Source organism: Vulpes lagopus, chromosome 14 (genome assembly GCF_018345385.1).
Source record: "Vulpes lagopus strain Blue_001 chromosome 14, ASM1834538v1, whole genome shotgun sequence".
NCBI classification, from domain to species: Eukaryota; Metazoa; Chordata; class Mammalia; order Carnivora; family Canidae; genus Vulpes; species Vulpes lagopus.
The window spans coordinates 28,849,104-28,870,569 of NC_054837.1; the positions used below are offsets into that span (position 1 = coordinate 28,849,104).

The window sequence follows — 21,466 nt, forward strand, 5'->3', positions numbered from 1 at the left end:
AGATTGCCAAGAAAATAGGTAAACAAAGCATTCAAATCTTATTTTTAAGAAAACTTGGATAGTACAAGGGAGGGGCTGAAAAGTAAGATTTAAAAATTATCTTATCCTCTATGGCAGTATCATAAGCTCCTGCCAAGGCTTTGCCTCTTCCTATAGGAACTGTTCTGTGTTCTACCCATGGTGTTCACTGGAATATTCCACCTCCCAAACCTTGAACATCAAGGTAGAGGCAGCAGGATTAATCACAGATAGACTTTTTAATTGAATTCCTTCCCATTCAACAGCAAAGTAGAAAAACACTGGTTTAAAAAAAAAAAGTGAAAAGAAAAAGACCCTGAGAAGTTTCCCTTCAATGGGCAGTGAGATTCACATGTTTGTTAGTCTCAAACATGAACAACAGCATAAAAGGAGAAGTCTGCAGGGACATAGATGAAGCAGCTCTTCATTTGTCTTAGATGTACTATGAGAAAGAAAAAAAAACATCAGTGTAAGGGTGCATGGGTGGCTCAGTGGTTGAGTGCCTGCCTTCGGCTCTGGTCATGATCCCAGGGTCCTGGGATCAAGTCCTGCATCAGGCTTCCCATACAGAGCCTGCTTCTCCCTCTGCCTATGTCTCTGCCTCTCTCTGTGTCTTTCATGAATGAATAATAGAATCTCTAAAAAACAAAAAAGAAATAAAAAAATAGTGTAACCATCCAAAAACATCACGGCGAAATATAAAACACTCCAAACAAGTAGAGGTATTCAAGGTATGCAGGTCCACACAAAGGTGCCCCGGTGATAAAACTGAGAAGCCTGTCTCACCTGGACTGAATCCTCACTGAGCCTTATTAATGAGGGGCTAGGTCAGGCAAAATCTCGGAGGCTGTTTCCTCAAATGCAAAATGGTATTTGGCTTACAAGCATTAGAGATAATATGCATAGAAGTACCTCGCATAGTTGTCTGGCCTATACTGGGCACTAGATAAGTGATGACTGGTATCACCAGTTACATGTTCAACAAACTGGAAAAGAATGTTTACAGGAAACATTATAGTACTTTTCAAAACTCCAGAAACAGGCAGCTCTAGAGTAATGCAGCAACTAGGTTAGATTCCCAGTTCTGCAACCTACCAGCTGTGTAACCTTGGGTGAGCAAGTTAACCTCCTCATGCCTCAGTTTCTACATCTGTTAAATGGGATTAGTGCTATTGCCTACTTCTTAGGAGTGTTGTAAAGATTAAATGTTAACATACATAAATTACAACAGGACACTCTGTGGGGTTTAAGATTTTATTTATTTGACAGAGTGGAATGCCTGGGCGGCTCAGCAGTTGAGCGTCTGTCTTCGGCTCAGGGCGTGATCCTGGGATCCGGGATCAAGTCCCACATCAGGCTTCCTGTGGGGAGCCTGCTTCTCCCTCTGCCTATGTCTCTGACTCTCTCTCTGTGTCTCTCATGAATAAATAATCTTTAAAAAAATGTTTATCAGGACACCTCTGTGGCTCAGCGATTAAACATCTGCCTTTGGCTCAGGGCATGATCCTGGAGTCCCGGGATCGAGTCCTGCATCGGGCTCTCTGCACGGAGCCTGCTTCTCCCTCTGCCTGTGTCTCTGTCACTCTCTCTGTGTCTCATGAATAAATAAAATCTTTAAAAAAATGTTTATTGGGATCTCTAGGTGGCTCAGTGGTTTAGCTCCTGCCTTTGGCCCATGATCCTGGAGACCCTGGATCAAGTCCCACATCGGGCTCCCTGCATGGAGGCTGCTTCTCCCTCTGTATCTCTGCCTCTGTGTGTGTTGTGTGTGTGTGTGTGTGTGTGTGTCTTGAATACATAAGTAGAATCTTTAAAAAAATGTTTGATAGAGAAAAAACAAGCATGAGGAGCTGCACAAGAGAGAGAAGCAGACTCCCCACTGAGCAGGGAGCCTGATGTGGGGCTCAATCTCAGGACTCTGGGATCACTACCCGAGCCAAAGGCAGATGCTTAACCAACTGAGCCATCCAGGTGCGCCCCCCACTCTGTAAGTGTTAAGATATTTGTACCCACTTGCCTCAGGGCTGGAAATACTCAACACCAAACCTGCTAATAGAGCTCTCACCATGCCAAGCCACTGGCTTGGGTCACCACACCTTTCTTCTCTGTAAGGTCTCTAGTAGAGACCTGAATGCCCACTGGTTGTATTCAAATGAGCTTCAATTCCCTGCTCACCCAACCATTTTCCATTTAACCAAATCATCATTTAGTTACACTTTTATGTTAAATCACCTATAATTACACTATTCTGATCCCTTCCCTCACCAAATGCTCCACCAGGAAAAAAGCCAATTAGCTGTAACCGACAGTTCTGTGTGTGGGGGTCACTCTGACGTTTCCAACTTTCCATTTAACCCACTATTCCTTCCTGGAGGAGACAGGCATCAACTAACAAATCTAAGTCACAGGTGGCAGCAGGCCATAGACTCTCTATTAGCTTTGAATTCAGTTCTGCAAGGGTGAACGTGCAGGCTGGGAGCAGAGTGAGGAAGCTGACTTCATGAGCGTGTAAACTGTGCCCCTTACTTGGTTTAATCCTCTACTTAATATAGGCTTTGTATTTTTACTTCGCACTGGCCCTACAAATTATGTAGGTGGTCCTAGTCAGGTCTGATGATTTCTAGTTTTTGATGTTGAGGCATAAGGGTCAGCTGAGTAAACTTGCCCCATCTCTTGGAACTTCTTCTGTTGAGGCAGAGTGATTAAGATCATATCCAGACTGGAAAGACTATAGTTTAAATACATGAACAAAAATGATATCAAATGAGAGAATATATTTGGAAGAATAAAAAGAAATTGATAATAGTGGTTACTTCCTGGGAAGAAGGATTGCTTTTTACTCTATAACTCTTAAGAACATATAGTTTTTAGGGACACCTGGGTGGCTCAGCGGTTGAGCACCTGCCCCTGGCTCAGGGTGTGATCCACGGTCTCAGGATCAGGTCCCATATCAGGCTCCCTGCCTGGAGCCTGCTTCTCCCTCTGCCTACATCTCTGCCTTTCTCTCTGTCTTTCATGAATAAATAAATAAAATCTTTAAAAAAAAAAAAAAGTTTAATTTTTACCATCTACACATATAACCTTTCAAATTAATTTAAGATTTTAAAACATCACCACACCAATTACTGTCTCTATCTCAACACTGAGTCTCTTGTTTCCAGAGCAGCTGTCTTTAGCCAACAAATGCACCCCATGAGTGGGAGTTGTTTTACACTGTTTCAAAGAGCTCTAGAGATAAATTATTTCCCATCAGAAGGTTTAAATTTAACAGAGAAAGAGCCAATGATAGAAACTGCAAAATTTGGTTGGTTCCTTGTTGCTGTTTTGGACTTGAAACATGGTGATTTTCCTGTGAACAAACACAGGGGGGATAAGATAAATTCATGAACAGACAAAGCAATAGCTGGCCCTCCTTAATTGCAGGGCTGAGATACATAAATTAGAAATACTATATATTTGAGTGATAGCATCCACACAACTCTGAGCTTCAGACCCTTTCTTAATTTATCACCTTATTCATGATGAATTCCTAATCATCCCTCATTTATATAGTTAAAGAGAGAAGTAATAGACTCATATGGAAGAGATAAGAAAGCAAATACCATGATTGAAACAGGTTTCTTGTAATTGGTCCAAAAACCATAAAAAGATCTCTTCCTTTTACTCCAGTCAAGGACCTTCATGTGCTTGTGAGGACACACAGGCACATCATAAGCCCCAGCTCAGTCCAACAAAACAAGGAAGCTTCAGAAGGAAAATCCAAGCCTCAGAAATACTGACCCCCTAGAGAGACCTACCAATACCCAAAAAAGCTGACTCTGAGCCTAGGTGCTAAACAAATTCATGTGATAATGGAGAGTATGTACAGATTCTAATAAGATATTGGCAACTTTGCTCAGATAGAACATAAATTTGCACTAACTTATTAATAAAACAGCTGTTCATCAACGAAGAGTTGGTATCTTTTGCTATCAAAAAAGATAAGGGAGGGGCACCTGGGTGGCTCAGTCAGTTGAGCATCTGCCTTCAGCTGGGGTCATGATCTCAGGGTCCTGGGATCAAGCCCCATGTCCCTGCTCCCTGCTCAGTGGGGAGTCTGCTTCTCCCCCTCCCTCTGCCCCTCCCCACTTGTGTTCTCTCTTGCATGTTCACTCTCTCTCTCAAACAAATAAATAAAATCTTTAAAAAAAAAGGGGGAGAGGGATGCCTGGGTGGCTCAGTGGTTGAGCGTCTGCCTTTGGCTCAGGGCACGATCCTGGGATCCGGGATCGAGTCCCACATCAGGCTCCCTGCGTGGAGCCTGCTTCTCCCTCTGCCTGTGTCTCTGCCTCTCTCTCTGTGTCTCTCATGAATAAATAAATAAAAATTTAAAAAAAATAAAAAATAAAAAAATAAAGGGGGAGAAAACAAATATGTATATTCTAACCACAAAATAAGAGAAATGAATCAGAATGCAGTTTATTGATCAGACATCAAGTACATCATTTACATGGAGGGAGGGGATGTAAAGAAGTTCAAAATCTTCTAGACTATAGAGGGCCCAGCAGGGATACTCCCACTAGAGATGATTGATCAAGGGCACCCCATGAGAGGGCAGCTCCTGATGCAGTTGCCGGAAGAGCATCGCACACTGGTTCCTCTCCTGGGTCTTGCCCAGCGTATGGTAGAGTCTGGCCTGGAAGTAAACAACATCTCTGATCTGTTCTTTGCAGTCGACCTTTGCAAAATAGTTCTTGGCTTCATTGAGATTTTCGATGGCTGCCTCCAGAGCTGAGGGAAAATGGGAAAATATCACACATGTTTAACTCAACATTTCGCACATAATTTTCAGAACTGAACATCTACTTTTATTGATTTAACATGTACCAGATACTTTTGTATTCTACTCTTTGAGAAGAAAAAAAAATACACTAGGGTGAGGTTTTTAAAAAGATCTATAGTCCTGATTTTCAGCCTGGGACCCTCACTCTGTAGGCTTAAAATCAGGATTCAATTACCCTCAAACTTCATGCCAAGCATGCATCTCAAAGTCCTTTAAAAACAGCATGAAATTTTAACGTATATTTGAGAACTTAAATACCGCCCCAAATTTTGTGTCCTCCTTCTTCTGGGGCCTAAATTTAATTTTTTTTTTTTCCGCAGTAGTATTGCCTTGCAATCTTTGAATGGCTCCCTACCTTCTGCTTTCTTCAGTGGGTCGTAAGAAGCTGCTGAAGCCACTTGGCACTTGGCCACCAAGAACATGGCTCGGCCTTTGTCCAGGACCGCCCCATCAGCCAAGATGGGCTCAATGGCCATGTGGAGAAGACTTAAGGCCTGTTCTGGGATTCCAAGGATGAGCTGTAAAAGAAACACTGTGGTACTGTACACATCCACATCCACTGCCCATGACAGAAAAGGATTCATTTCTGGCTCTTCTCTGCTGAAGAGCCACGGCTGCCTTATGCTCTCCCTGACATGTACTACATTTAATATGTTCCACACTCCGAGAAAACAATGTGTGACAATCTGATTTCAGATTATGATAGGTACAGTAGGAAGTAGTTACTCACACTTTAGAAAGGTTTTTGCCTTTACAAAAAGATTCAGAATCAATATCCCTTAGACTGGTGATTCCAAAGGGTCAAAGCATCATTCTTGCTGTGTAAGAATCACTGGGAGAAGGGGAACCACCAAGAAAATAACTCAAAAGCATACAGTAAAACAAAATAAGAAACATCCATTTAACACAAAAGAAACAGTAATGGAGGAACTGACGAATAAAAAAGATGTAAGACATATAGAAAAAAACTAACAAAACAGAAGTCCTTTCAAATCCATACATTAAATGAATTAAGCTCTTCCATTATAAGACACAGATTAGCACAATAGATTTGAAAAAGAAATCATCCAACTATATGCTATCTGTAAGAAAACTCACTTTAGGTTAAAAGAGACAAATAGGCTGAAAATAAAAGCACACAAAAGAGATATTCCACGCAAACAGTAATCAAAAGAGAGCTGGAATGACTATTCTTATATCAGACAAAATGGACTTTAAGTCAAAAACTGTTACAAAAGGGGAACCTGAGTCGCTCAATTGGTTAAGCTTCCGACTCTTGGCTCAGGTCATAATCTCACAGTCATGGGATTGAGCCCTGCATCAGGCTCCGCACTCAGTGCAGAATCTGCTTTGGATTCTTTCTCCTTCTCCCTCTGTCCCTCCCTGCTCACACTCTGATACACACACTCTCTCTAATACATAAAATCTTAAAAAAATAAACTGTTACAAAAGATAAAAGACATTATACACTGATAAAGGGTCAATTCATCAAGAAGAATTGACAGTTATAAACATATATACACTAAACAATGGAACCCCAAAATATGCGAAGAACCGCAGGAAGAAATAGTTTAACGAAAGTTGGGAGAGGTCCAGTACTCCACTCACTAAGGAGAGAACAACTAGACAGATCAGCAAGGAAACAGAAGACCGAACAACACTATGAACCAGCCAACCCTAACAGTCACTTGTTAGGGAGCACACTCTACCCAACCAAGGCAGAGTGCGCATTCTTATTGTTTTTAAGATCCCTGGGTGGCGCAGCGGTTTGGCGCCTGCCTTTGGCCCAGGGCGTGATCCTGGAGACCCGGGATCGAATCCCACGTCAGGCTCCCGGTGCATGAAGCCTGCTTCTCCTTCTGCCTATGTCTCTGCCTCTCTCTCTCTCTGTGTGTGTGACTATCCAAAAAAAAAAAATTAATTTTTTATAAATTTTGTTTTGGAGATTTTGTTTATTCAAGGCAGGGAAGGAGCAGAGGGAAAGGGATAAACAGAGTCCGTGCTGAGCACAGAGCCCAATGCAGGATCCAATCCCAAGACCCTGAGATCATTACCTGAGCTGAAACCAAGAGTCAGATGCTTAACCAAATGAGCCACCCAGGTGCCCCATGAAATTAATCTTTTAAATTCCATTAATGGTAGGGGCACCTGGGTGGCTCAGTTGCTGAGTGCCTTTGGCTCGGAGTGTGATCCTGGGGTCCTGGGACTGAGTCCGCATCAGGCTCCCTGCAGGGAGCCTACTTCTCTCTCTACCTATGTCTCTGTCTTTCTCTTTGTATCTCATGAATAAATATATAAAATCTTTTTTAAAAATTCCATTTGTGATGGTATCAAAAAGAATAGGGGATCTCTGGGTGGCTCAGCAGTTTGGCGCCTGCCTTTGGCCCAGGGCGTGATCCCGGAGTCCCGGGATTGAGTCCCACGTCGGACTCCCTGCGTGGAGCCTGCTTCTCCTTCTGCCTGTGTCTCTGCCTCTCTCTCTCTGTGTCTTTCATGAATAAATAAATAAAAATCTTAAGAAAAAAAAAGGAATAAAATACTTAAGAATAAGTTTAAATAAGAAACTCTAAGAATTGTACACTAAAAACTAGAAGAGATTGTTAAAGAAATTAAAGAAGACCTAAATAAAAGGCATCCTGTTAATGGACTGGAAGACTTAATATTGTGAAGATGGCAACACTCTCCAGATACATCTACAGGTTCAACACAATCCTTATCAAAATTCCAAATACCATTTTTGCTGAAATGGACAAAGCTTTTCTAAAATTCATATGGAATCGCAACGGATCACCAATAGCCAAAACAATTTTGAAAAAGAACAAAGTTGGAGGCCTCTTACTTCCTGATGTGACTGACTGATTTACTTTAGAGGGAGAGAGAAAGTGAGAAAGCAGGAGTGAAATGGGGAGAGGGAGAGAGAATCTCAGACTCCCTGCTGAGCTCAGAGCCCAACAGGGGGCTGGATCTCATGACTCCAAGATCATAATCTGAGCAGAAACTAAGAGTTGGATGCTCAACAAACTGCACCACCCAGGCATCCCTCTTACTTCCAGATTTTAATTTTAATACAAAGATACAGTAATCAAAACAGTACTGGCATAACGACAAACACAGAGATCAATGGAGTAGAATTGAGAGTGTAGAAATAAACCCATATGTCCATGATCAATATTTTTGACAAGGGTGCCAAAACCATTCAATGGGAAAAGAATAGTCTTTTTAACAGGTGGCGCTAGGACACCAGGACATCCATATGTGAAAGAATAAAGCTGGACTCTTACCTCACACCATATACAAAAATTACCTTAAAATGGATAAAAAGACCTAAGACTATTAAAATCCTTAGAAGGAAATCTAGGTATAAATCTTCATGAACTTGGATTAGCAACAGTTTAAGTAGAATACCATAAGAATAAGCAACAAAAGAAAAAAAGGATAAATTGTATTTCATCAAAATTAAAACCTTTGTGCATCAAAGGTCATGATCAAGAAAGTGAAAAGACAACCCAGAGGACAGGAGAACATATTCAGAAATCATATATCTGATAAGGGTCTAGTATTCGGAATATACAAAACAATCTTACAAATGAACATCAGAAAGACAATAACCCAACTGAAAAATGTGTAAAGGACTTAGATGTCTCCAAAGAACATATATATATATGGCCAATAAGCACATGAAAAGATGCTCAATATCATTAGTTATTAGAGAAATGCAAATCAAAACTACAATAGGTAGAACTTTATACTAGGATGGGTATAATAAAAAAATGGAAAATAACAAGTGCTGGCAAGGACACAGAGAAACCAGAATCTTCATACATCACTGGTGAGAATATAAGATGCTGCAGTACTGTGGAAAGCAGTTTGGTGGTTCCACAAAAAATTAAATACAGAATTCTCATGTGACCCAGCAATTCTACTCCTAAACATTACACTAAGTGAAGAAGACAGACTACATAAGGCCAGGTATTGTATGATTCCATTTAGATGAAATATCCAGAATAGGCAAACCCACAAAGGCAGAAAGTAGATTGGTGGTTGCCAGTTCAGGGGGAGGGAGAAATGGGAATGACTACTTAACAGGTACAAGATTCCTCTTTGGAGTAATGAAAATATTCTGGAACTAAACAGTGTTGATGGTTGCAAAACACTAAAATATTCTTAAAACCACTGAACTGTGCATTTTAAAATGATTAAAATAGTAAATTATTTTGTATTTTTATCTTTATTAAGAAAAAAATCCAGGCACAGCAGTTTAGCGCTGTCTTCAGTCCAGAGCCAGATCCTGGAGACCCAGGATCGAGTCCCATGTCAGGCTTCTTGCATGGAGCCTGCTTCTCCCTCTGCCTGCCTGTGGCTCTGCCTCAATCTGTCTCTCATGAATAAATAAATAAAATCTTAAAAAAAAAAAAAAATCAGTAGAGAAGCTGGAAAGGAAGACATTAGATTCCTGTGCTCCTTCCCTGGAGATTGACTTCATGTGTTCAAAGCAAGGCCAGATATGTAGATATTTTTAAAATCTTCCCAATTAATTTTTTTTTTTAAGATTTATTTATTCATGAGAGACAGAGAGAGAGAGAGAGGCAGAGACACAGGCAGAGGGAGAAGCAGGCTACACACAGAGAGCCCGACGTGGGACTCGATCCAGGGTCTCCAGGATGAGGCCCTGGGCTGAAGGTGGCACTAAACCGCTGAGCCACCCGAGCTGCCCTTCCCAATTAATTCTAATGCATGGTTTAGGGAATCTCTGCTTTAGTTAGTAAATTCCTCTAGTGCCAGTGAGTTCAAAATGCATTCATTCACTAAATATTTATTAAAAGCCTACTATGTGTATATCTTACTATGTACCAGAGGACACAGCAGTGAGAAAACAAGGTCCCTTTTCTCCCAGCCTTCACATTCCTCAGCGGGAGATAGAAAACACATAAAACACAATTTCCAAAATCTTTCAATAAACATACAACTTCCTCATTTCTTTATTTATCCCCTTATTAATCAAGCACAGCTCTGGGCCAGCTAAATCATTAATGTGACACAAGTGTTCTCAATGAAGAAGCGCACCCCCTTTATTAAATACACAGCTCAGTACAGCTAGTGCTACTGGGAGGTGTCAAGTTGTCATGGAGTTCACAACTTCAGACTTCCAGGGAGGGCTTGACCATGAGACTACATTCCCAGACTTCAACATTAAGAAGTCAAAGCTCATCATCATCCTTTTCCAAACCCCAAAGTAGTAACAGACTCACCAATAACAGACTCACAAATATGTGCTATAAAAACAGAGATCAGCTTACCTGAGCGAAAGCCAAGTTCAGCACCGTTTCTGAGGCCAAGTACTGTAATCGGTACTCCTTGGAGAGGGCCAGAGCCTGCAGGAGCACAGGCAGCGCGATGGTCGGGGAGGAAGATCGCCAGTACAGCTCTGCCACAGACAGCAGGACACTGCCCACAAAGAGGAAGACATGGGATGAGAACATCCAGCACAAAGGACCACCTGCAGGAGATGCTCGGGAAACCTTCCTCACCTGATCACCATTTCCGTATTCCTGATTTTCTGACAATGAACCAACAATTTTTGTAAAAGTTTGTGTGCCTCTGACATTTGGTTCTGAGCTTGTAGTACAATTGCCTTCCTAACAAGGAAACAAAATAAACACAAATGGTTATGCTGATGTTTTACAAGTAAAGTCACTCTCAGTGTTAGTTTCTATTTCCTCAATTAGACTGTGAACCTCCCATAGGGAAGAACTTAGCCTGATAGAATTTTTGTTAAAAAAGAAGTGTGTAAAAAAAAAAAAAAAAAAAAAAAGAAGTGTGTGTGTGTGTGTGTGTAAGCACATGTGTATATATACCCCTCCCCCCCCCCCCACGCAAGAACAAAAAAGTCTGGAATTATCAATATCAGAATGTTAGTGATTATCTCTGGGTAATACTTATTTTGTCCATTCTACTTATCTGTATTTCCTAATTTCCTGGAATAAATAGATAATAAATAGGGAAAAAATTTTTTTCCTAAGCTAAAGTTAATAAGTTAACTTTAATTAAACAAATGAGAATAAAGCAATTTTAGAATTACTGCATCCTTGCAGTTCTTTAAGTCTCTTACCTATATACACCCTCTATACTATTAAGAGCTGTGATTCCTGTAACAAGTGAATCAGCCAAATGGTATTTGCCATCATTCATTGCTCTGTCAAACTGTATTTTTTGATCACATAGCATCCACAGCTAATAGGAAAGAAAAAAAAAAAAAAAAGAACAAAATGTCAAGGGTTCACCTTTTCATTCAACAGAGATACAAAAATATTCTGGCTTGCTTAGCAAATATCCTTACAACAATTAATACACATTTTCTTGAGATTTAAAAATGTTTTTTATAAATATTTCAAGGTTGTGAAAAAGCACTGAGACTAAAATAACACATGTGTACCAATCATCAACTTCGTCAAATCACAACAATTTTGCTTTATTTGCTCAGATACTATCACATACTACTGAAGTTCTTTGCAAATTCCATTCCTATCTTTCTCTGTCCAAAGTAAGCACCTGATTTGATGTTTATCATTCCCATTCATGTTTTTATACTTTTATAGCATATATTCTTACCCTTAAACATTATATAGTATGATCTTGTATGTTTTTATTCAATAAAAATTAGAAGGATTTTTAATTTCCAAGTCTTTTCAGAAAGTGAAATCAATGCACTGCAAATTGGAACATTTATAAATTTACAACAACCCAAAGTAATTTTGTTACATAAATTAACTCTTTTAAGGCTAGCAATGTTTCAAAAGGTAGAGCTTCTATCTGGTCTTTGACTTTGTTTCTTCAGATGTTCCTGTGAGGGCAGAAGTGGTACTGTAGGTCCAGGTCAGTTCCCCACCCCCCTGCAGTTTTCACACAGGAACCTCAGTGTCAGATCCCCACAGCTCATCTTTTCATCTTGGTTTTGCCACAGAAGGAGCAAGAGTGGTTGGTGTGCTGGCCTATTTCAGTCTTCTTCACCATTTTCCTGAGGGAGGCACCATAACAGGTCAGGTATTTACAGATGATTCCAACCTTCTTGGTGCATTTAGCCACGTAACCACAAACGAGGTCTGATCTGAGCCCAGAAAGTTCTCTTGTATGTTTTTAAATTTTGTATAAAGTAAAAACTATTATACTGTATGTATCTTTTGAAAACTTGCTTTTAAGCTCAACATTATTTTTCTGGGACTTCTACATATTAATACAAGTAGCTCTAGTTCTTCCTTTTCACCCATGAATAGTTTTCAATTACATAAATATGGGACAACTTATCTATTCTTATGTTGATGAGTACTTAGGTAGGACCAATTTTTCTCCCTTCTGAACAATGCTGCAATCAACATTCTCAAACATCTCTCCTGGTACAAGAGTTATCTCAAGTCTACAGCAAGCAGTGGAAATGCGGTTGTAGGACATATGCACCTTCATTTTAATACAGTGCCCATTTGTTCTCCAAATGGTCACACCAATTTATACACACCAGGTCACACCAATTTATACACCCCCCCCTCCCAGTAGCATATGACATTACTTGTCGCTCCTCATCCTCATCAACACTTGGTGCTGTTGGGTATTTGACCTTTAGCCAATCCAATCTTATAGCTAATGAAAGAGCTTATTATTGCTTTCACCTTTATTTTCCTAATTGCCAGTCAGGCTGAGCATCTTGTTATGTAGCTATTGGCCATATATGTTTTTTCTGTGAACTGTGAATTAAATTGCCTTTTTTTTTTTTTTTAACAGCTAGGTCTATAAACCAAACTGTTCCATTGCATTAGCACTGCTACAGAACTACACTTAACTCTTTCTTTCTGCATCATCCTTAGGTGCTATCTTCTATTTTGTTTGCATACCATCTTCACAGCTAGGCACTTTGCATTCAGATCTCAGTCTGATGAAAGCAGCAATGAGACCCCAGCACACTTCACATGCAGATGGGCACCCACACCATACCCAGTGCAGTAGAGCCAACAACCTATGGGAGAAGCAGCCTCAGGGACCAGCAGTAGGAGATTGCCAGGCCATGGTCTCTTAGGATTTCAAATTCTCTAATCCAATGAAGACTAAACTTGGTAAAGGCAGGAAGAAGAGGTCCGTGTAATGGCTTTTTCGGCCCCATTAGAGACAGTCATCAGTGCAAAAAGGAACAGAGGGCCTGGGAGTGCTTTATAAAATTAATTCCTTCTGGGGACAACATCTTCCCGTAGGTCATTTAATTCTGAGATGAAAAGACTGGAGTTGCCAAGTAAGAGAAAACACCAAACTAAGACCTAATTCTTCATGTAGCCATGGACGCGGATGATCCATACAGTTAGAGATATAAGGAATCCTAATTTAAAACCATGAGGACAGGAAGAAAAAAAGCTCCCTAAATAAATCTTTAAATCATTTCTCTGGGACGCCTGGGTGGCTCAGTGGTTGAGCGTCTTTTTTGGCTCAGGGCAAGATCCCGTGATCCAGGATCGAGTCCCATATCGGGCTCCTTGCAGGAAGCCTGCTTTTCCCTCTGCCTGTGTCTCTCGTGAATAAATAAATAAAATCTTTTAAAAAATAATAATAAAAAAATAAATAAATCTTATTTCTCTGCCCTTTTGAACAGAGTGTAGAGTTTGGTACGTACCTATATACACCTCAATGCACAGATGACACCGAAAGGAACCCAGACACAAGAAACTGAGGGGAGACCCTAAAATACTCTGCTTTGACAACAATACAGTAGACATGGTCTCTTCGGAAATAAATCCAATACACGCAAAGGCAGATTACCTGGGCATGCTGACTATTAGGCGGGAATCGTTCCTTCAAGTGCTTTAACACTTCCGAAGCTGCAGCAAAACAACCCTAAGCAGAAACACATGATTTGATGAGCACACCTATGTTGAAATCACACCTGCCACACCACTCATAGATGTCACTATGATTCACCTTATTCATGGTGCTGCACCCTGGAAGACACGAGGCACAGGCTGTCCTACATCAAGAGGATCAACCTTTTTTTTAAGGTTCTAGTATATTTCATTTGTTCATTAAAAAAAAATTTTAAGGGCTCCCTGGGTGGCGCAGCGGTTTAGCGTCTGCCTTTGGCCCAGGGCGCAATCCTGGAGACCCGGGATCGAATCCCACGTCGGGCTCCCGGTGCATGGAGCCTGCTTCTCCCTCTGCCTATGTCTCTGCCTCTCTCTCTCTCTGTGACTATCATAAATAAATAAAAATTAAAAAAAAATTTTTTTTTAAATTACACATGCATGTTATGCATGTTCACTCTAGGAAAAAGCTTACAAAATAAATATAAACGATAGGGACGCCCAGGTGGCTCAGCAGTTGAGCATCTGCCATTGGTTCAGGGCCTGATCCTGGAGTCCTGGGATCGAGTCTCGCATCAGGCTCCTTGTGTGGAGCCTGCTTCTCCTCCCTCTGCCTGTGTCTCTGCCTCTCTTTCTGTGTCTCTCATGAATAAATAAATAAAATCTTATAAATAAGTTGATTAATTAATTAAAATAAGAAAAAGACAAATTTCAATCTCACCAAAGATAATCACAGGAATGTTTAGGCACATATCCTTCTAAACTTCTCTTATGCAGGGCACCTGTGTGGCTCAGTAGTTGAGCGTCTGTCTGCCTTTGGCTCAAGTCGTGATCCCAGGGTCCTGGAATTAAGTCCTGCATTGGACTCCCTGCAAGGAGCCTGCTTCTCCCTCTGCCTGTGTCTCTGCCTCTCTCTCTGTGTCTCTCGTGAGAAAATAAACAAAATCTTTAAAAAATAAAAATAAACTTCTCTTATGTACATAAATAAAAACATACATGTATTCTAAAAACTGGTATACACACTATACACACTTTTTCTGTAAATTGCCTATAACAGTGTTTACTACATGGGAGGCACTCAAATATTTTTTGAATCAATCTTTTCAGTGTTCACAAATACAAAGCTATATCATAGTATTTTATTAAGTAAATAAACTATGACACATCAAAATAACCTAATTTGGGATAGTTTGGTTGTTTCTAATTTCATCCATTTTAAGAATGCTACAGTATCTTGGTGCATACACCTTTGCATAATTGTCCACTTTTCAAATCATTTCCTCAGCATAAGACCTTTGAGGTAGAACTGGCTGGTCAAATGGCAGGCACTTCTAAGCCCTCTGATACACGTTACTAAACTACCCTCTGGAAATGTGCCACAAACTTTCATACCAGCACTCTGTGCCTTTCTCCTACCACAGTATTTAAGGATTGCCTATTTGACTGGCAAAACTAGTATTTTACTGTATCAATTTTCTTTAATGACTAGACTGAAAATTTTTCATGTTTTTTGGTCATTTATGTTTTTTGTTTTTTGTTTTTCATTTATGTTTTTTATGTGAATACACGTTTGTGTCTTTTTTTAAATACCCTTATGTCATTAGGACTTCCAAATGCTTTTCATTTGGAAAATGACTTATGGACTATCCAAAAGCTTTTCAATTTGTCCCAATCCTTTGATTAGGTGAAAAGCCTTCTGTCTATATAGAAGTTCAATGAGACTGCAAATGAACTTTTATTTGAAGTGAATTAAGTGGAAATTACACTGAATTACAATAAAAGGTCAATCATCTTTTTATTCTTATGATTTTTATCTGGCCAGTCTTAACCAATTATTTTTCTGACTGTCATAGTGAGTTGGGGATGTGGATTGAGATGGGTTAACAAACTTTTAGGCCAAGTAGACAGACACACTGCAGTAGACCCACAAACACTCCCATTGTGACCTGCCTCTCCTGAGGCCGGGAGAGGAATGATACCAGATGGTCTAGAATTATACAAAAGGAAAAAGGGGGCTGGCTGTCCTAGTGCTTCCTCTGGATTGCAGGAGGAAGGTCAGAAACAGTAATTCAGAGCTTATAACTTCTTTTTGGTTCCACCCACACTCCTGTCACTGCCACGCCAAAGCACAGCACCCAGTTTATTTGGAGATCAATTCTAGAACACAATCTGAAGTACACACAAAGGAAATAAAGGAGCAAATGGAGACGCATGATAAAACTGCCTTCTCTACTGTTGGCCAAGCTTAATTTCCCAGGTGCCTACCTAACCTATACAATTAAAAATGTGACAATCATCAGCCCCATGGGTATAGCTACCTGGCTGATGTTCTAGCACTAGGAAGGCCTTGCTAAGGCAAGTTGAGGAAAGAGGGGGAGGCACTAAATTGAAACAAAGAGGCCACCGCCTAGTGTCTAGCAGTGTAATTCTAAGGCTTCCCAACACATCTGGCCACTGGAGCCAGGTCGTGATGGGGTCAGCAGCTTCTTCACATAAGCCCAGGGATCTAAGGGAAATGAAGATGGAAATACTAATACAGATCCAAAACACAGGAAAAACCTCCCAGGAAAAATCACAGAACTCTAATAACTAACTTTGGAGAAAGTTTCAAGGCTTAAGTATCAAGCCAAGACCAAGATTTTTGTAAAGTAAGTTTTCAGTCCAGCAAGGAAAAAACAAAATAATTTCTACCCTACATAACTCAAAGAGAACTAAAAGGAAGTTACCCATTTTAAGGCTGGGGTCAGTGGGGAGAATCTGACTTCAAAAAGCCATAAAAAAAAAAAAAAAGCCATATATATGGGGTAACTTAAAGTGAGTGAACAGTATAGCATATGAATGTTATCTCAATAAAGTTTTTGGGGGAAGAAAAGTCATACGAGGCTCACACCAATAACTGAAGGGTCAATAACTCACCCATTACCAAATGCTCCACTTAACCATGGTACCAGGAGAGGAAAAGAGATATTAAAGAGGTTCCAGTGCCATTAAGATGGAAAAAAAAAAAGTGATGAATGTGCAGTTTCCTGGGGGAAAGCAAGCTGGCTGAAGCTGCAGCTGGCTGCCGTTCTGACATCAGGAAACATGGGCAATGCCTCCAGTGCAGGAAGAAGGCAGCTGATGGAGGTGCATGTGGGACCCACCAGCCAGAGCCCATTCATCCCCTTCGTCACAACAGATACCTAAAGGATTGTCAAATGCTAAAATACCAATTAGTAGAGGGAAGTATTTACAGATTTCTGAAAAAGGTAGATACCATCCAAAGATCTTTAGGCTGCAGATTAGGGAACATTGAGTGCTACGATACAACCTAACAATAATGGACATCACAGAGAAGTGGAGAAAAGCTACAGATCAAGGAAATGCACTTATTGCCAAGGCAGTGCTTAGTGAGATAGAGGGCTTGGGTAAAAGGTTTCCTTGACTTCTTTCCCATTCAAGAAGACATTTTGGAGCAAAGGAGAGAGAAAGCCCAGAGGAGCATGAGAGATCCTTTGATCAATCTCCTATAAAGATAATTTGTAGAATTACTTGGGCTGTAAGTCAAGGTTGCATCCAATTCCCACTGCTCCTTTTTGGAGTCAATCAGACTTGTGTTGGAGGCTTAATATTAACTGCTGTGGCTTTCCCATCTCCTATAAACATACCTTAAATTTCAAAGGCTCCTTTTTATTCCATGTGTTACATGGAAATAGCTGACCTCTCATTCATTCCCTTTGTCAATGCAAAGAGATCCCAAGTTCAACAATCTTTATAGACGCCACACGCAGTCCATTTCCACCAATGGGATTTCACCTTTACACCCTCTGCAGTCAACCAGGACTGTCCAAGTCCTATTCCGTGCTTTTCTCAAGCAGCAGAGGCAAGACATGCCAGAGCCTCCATTACTCCAGAAGTACGCAGGCCCACCTACCTGCCTACCTGCTCTGCGTGCAGCTCTGCAAGATGGCAGAGGGCGACGGCAAACGACTCTGTGTTGTTCTGCTGCACACCCGCATTCACGGACTCCAGGCTGTTCATGCTCAGCAACATCTGGGCTTGCTGCAGTGCCATGGTGCTGGGTGAGGAGATGGACAGGAATTCCCTTCAGTCAAGAGACCCAGGCTGCCCCTCAGCCACACCCTACAACTATCTTGAGGGGAAATGAAAGGAAATTAAGTCCCTCTGCAGGCTCTGGCTTAGTGGGAGCAGCTGCTTCCCACTGTCAGCTGTCCCACCCTCAGCACAAAGGAAGCAGAAAAGCACCCTTGGGGTGCAGCCCCAAAGGAAATATGCAGTGGTTATGGCACGAGCGGGAGGGAGCTCCAAGCTCCAGACCCCCTGACTGCCTCTAATTTCCCTGTGGTCACAGTGTGTTAATTAGTTTTCACGGAGAAATTCAGACCTGATGCCATCCTGGCACCAGCTGCTCTGGCAATGTAAGCAGTGGCCAGTGTTTGCAGCTGTCTCAGATCACATCATGCCAAAAAATTATCTCAAGTATACAAAAACACAAGTGGTAAAGCAAGCACTTCCTTTCGTTGCTGGATTCCTAGAAACAGCAGATTGTCTAGGTAGAAGGTAGGGTACTGACAAGGCTCCAGGATTAAAAACCTAGTTCAGAAGTATACTTCCAAGCTAAAGGAAGCCAAATGGAAAATTAGGCTTGAGGCCGGCAATACTCCAGAGGACACATATTGATTAACAGGGAAGCTCAACCTGAGCAACTCTGGCCCTTGCCTCCTGAGGATGGGAAGAGAGGTGTCTCAGATCACAGTGGCATAGGGCTCAGAGCCAGAGAAGCTGGGTTTGAGGCTTGGCTCTGTCACTTGCTAACGACATTTGTGATCATGGGCAGATTAGATGTGTGAACCTGGGTTTTCACATCCTGGAATGGAGCCTACCTACTAGTTACCTCACAGGGCAGCTGGGAGGAGTAAAAAAGAATGAGCACAGGAAAGAACTTTACCAAGTATGTACAAAATACATAGTGTTTTAAGACTATGATCATTTTCTTTAATCCCCTGTACGTACAACTGTCATCAAAGGGGAAAATGACTTGTCTGTTTGGCCTTTCACAGAACCAGTTTGCTAGCTTCTGCTCATCTTTAGAAGGATTCATGGCCCTACAGCCCTGACAGTCTGCTTGAAGACCCACCTGCGGCCATAGAGTCTCCAGATGGCCGTTTTCTGTGCAATGCTGATATCGATGAGCTCTGACAGGCTGTGTTTCCAGTGTAGGAGGTCAGAGTCCTTTAGGGCATCCATCAGTTTATTTGCTGTCTTCCCAGCAAAAGCCCTCTGCTGAACTAGGGACTGTATTCCCAGGGAGGCGAGGTACTAAGTGGACAGACACACCCATGACTCAAAGCAGAGATTACATGACGGGATTTTTCACTCTTCAGAAATTTGCCGTATTTCACATTTCAGCACATGCAAACCAACAGTATTATTTAAAAGGAAAGTACCTAACCCATGTGAACTGCGTTCCTGAAAAACTGGGTGTAGAAGAGAGGCAGACGGTATGCTGAGAAGAGCCAGGGCTTTGACATAATGGACCTGGACTTAAACACTGTCTCTGTCACTTACTCTGTGACTTGGGGCCAGTTAGCTTCTTAACCAAGCCTCAATTTCCTCGTCTATAAAATGGGCATCAACTCTATCATAAAGAATTATTGTCAGCAACCCTCTCAGGTTCCCTCCCACTTTGGGAGTCTTGTACTATTACTTTACTACTGCTCAATAAACTTTGCTTTGGGGTGCCTGGTGGCTTGAGTCGGTTAAGCATCTAACTTCGGCTCAGGTCATGACCTTAGAATCCTGGGATCAAACACTGTTTTGGGCTCCGTGCTCAGCCAGGAGTCTTATTCTTCCTCTCCCTGTGCCTCTCCCTCTGCTCATGTGTGTACACCCTCCCTCCCACTCAAATAAATAAATAAAAACAAAGCAGTACCTGTCAACAGTGCTGGGCACATTATGGGGTAGGAGATATTCTGTTTCCTTTTTTAATTATTATTTTTTTTAATTTTAAGTAATCCGCTACACCTAATGTGGGCTCTAATTTACAACCCCAAGATCAAGTGTCGTATGCTCTACCAACTGAGCCAGCTAGGCCCCCCTGGAGTAGGAGATTTTTAAAAGGACGCCTATTATGAGCATAATTATCTTTTCATTAACTTCTGATGTAATTTTCAAAGGTGGAAGCACAACTTAAAAAAGTCAGCTTAGGGGCACCAGGGTGACTCAGACCCTTAAGTGTCTGATCCTTGGTTTCAGCTCAGATGGTGATCTCAGGACCCTGAGATTGAGCTTGAGGTCAGGCTCCACACTCAGCAGGGAGTCTGCTGGAGGATTTTTTTTTTCTCTCCCTCTCCTTCTGCCCCTCCCCCCACTAAAATAAATAAATCTTTTTTAAAAAGTCAGCTTAAATCCAAAACAAAAATTGTATTTACAAAATCTATCATTTATTATAAGGGACAACTTATTTTTGTCATGATAATCAATTCCGTACATATAAGTGTTCTTTCTCCAAAATGAGTCAAAGGACAATTTACAGATTTAAGAAGTATATACCATGTGTCAATGTGTCAACCTCAATTTTTTTTTTAAGTAGGCTCCCCACCCAGCCTGGAGCTCAACATGGGGCTTAAATTCACAACCTGAGATCAAGAATCAGATGCTTAAGTGACTGAGCCATTCAGGCACCCCTTCCATTTTTAAAAAGCATATACAATAAGTTATTATGCATGTTACTTTCAGTTTTCCTGGACCATGCTGCAAACTTTATGAGACAGAATGCTTAAACAGTCCCACTGCCATGGTGCAGTTTTCAGCAGATGCTTTCAAGACAGGTTAAGGTTCTGTGAGTGAAAGTAATCTAGATTCTGACAGTCTTTACTACTACACATGTGAAGACTAAGCCCTTTCACTGCCCCTCAGGATTTGTCACCACAGACTAGAATTCAGGTCCTTCCCTGCACTTAAAATAAGAAAGGACAAATGTGCCTGTTTACTGGTTCCTGGCTTTGTTTACTTTTATATTCATTCATTCATTCATTCATTCATTCATTCATTCATGAGACACACACACAGAGAGAGAGAGAGAGACAGAGATGCAAGCAGAGGGAGGAGCAGGCTCCATGCAGGGGAGTCCGAGGTAGGACTCAATCCCAGGTCGCCAGGATTATGTCCTGGAATGAAGGCGGCGCTAAACAGCTGAGCCACCAGGGCTGCCCCTTTGTTGACTTTTAAAACCAAGATCAGCAAATTGGTTCTATAGAGGGCCACCATAGTAAATAATTTAGGTTTTGCAGGCCACATTTGGTCTCTGTCACATAGTCTTTGTTGTTTTTTCCCCCAACTATTTAAAAATGTAAAACCCATTCTTATCTTGAGGGCCATTGATAAGCACACAGCATGCCAGACTTGGCCCATGGACTGTAATTTGCCAATTGCTGGCTTAAAAATAAGTCTTTCCTGAAATTTTTCTACATAAATGTGTGGAAGTCAATGTTGATCGACACACTAAACAAAGATCTCATCAAATTGATCAATGGAACTTTTATAGATGTTATTAAGATAAAGGGAGCAGAGGGCAGCCTGGGTGGCTCAGCAGTTTAGTGCTGCCTTCAGCCCAGGGCCTGATCCTGGAGACCTGGGTTCGAGACCCCCGTCGGGTTCCCTGCATGGAGCCTGCTTCTCCCTCTGCCTATATCTCTGCCTCTCTCTGTGTGGTCTCTCATGAATAAATAAATAAAATCTTAAAAAAAAAAAAAAAAAAAGAAAAGAAAAGAAAAGGAGCAGAGAGAAACCT

The 21,466-nt window shown here is 41.3% G+C and overlaps 1 protein-coding gene across 1 annotated transcript in view; it reads right to left on the bottom strand.

Annotated features, from left to right (window-relative positions):
- Window positions 1-4,460: 4,460 nt before the first annotated feature.
- The window catches only part of ANAPC5 (anaphase promoting complex subunit 5), a 41,368-nt gene continuing 24,362 nt past the window's right edge, over window positions 4,461-21,466 (bottom strand). Inside the window, exons 10-17 of the mRNA XM_041728504.1 lie at window positions 18,812-18,993; window positions 17,596-17,731; window positions 13,637-13,711; window positions 10,950-11,071; window positions 10,369-10,476; window positions 10,138-10,285; window positions 5,196-5,358; window positions 4,461-4,788 (exon numbers count right to left, since the gene is read on the bottom strand). Of these exons, the coding sequence (XP_041584438.1) occupies window positions 4,577-4,788; window positions 5,196-5,358; window positions 10,138-10,285; window positions 10,369-10,476; window positions 10,950-11,071; window positions 13,637-13,711; window positions 17,596-17,731; window positions 18,812-18,993 (1,146 nt within the window). The 3' untranslated portion in view covers window positions 4,461-4,576. The remainder of the gene's footprint in view (window positions 4,789-5,195; window positions 5,359-10,137; window positions 10,286-10,368; window positions 10,477-10,949; window positions 11,072-13,636; window positions 13,712-17,595; window positions 17,732-18,811; window positions 18,994-21,466) is intronic.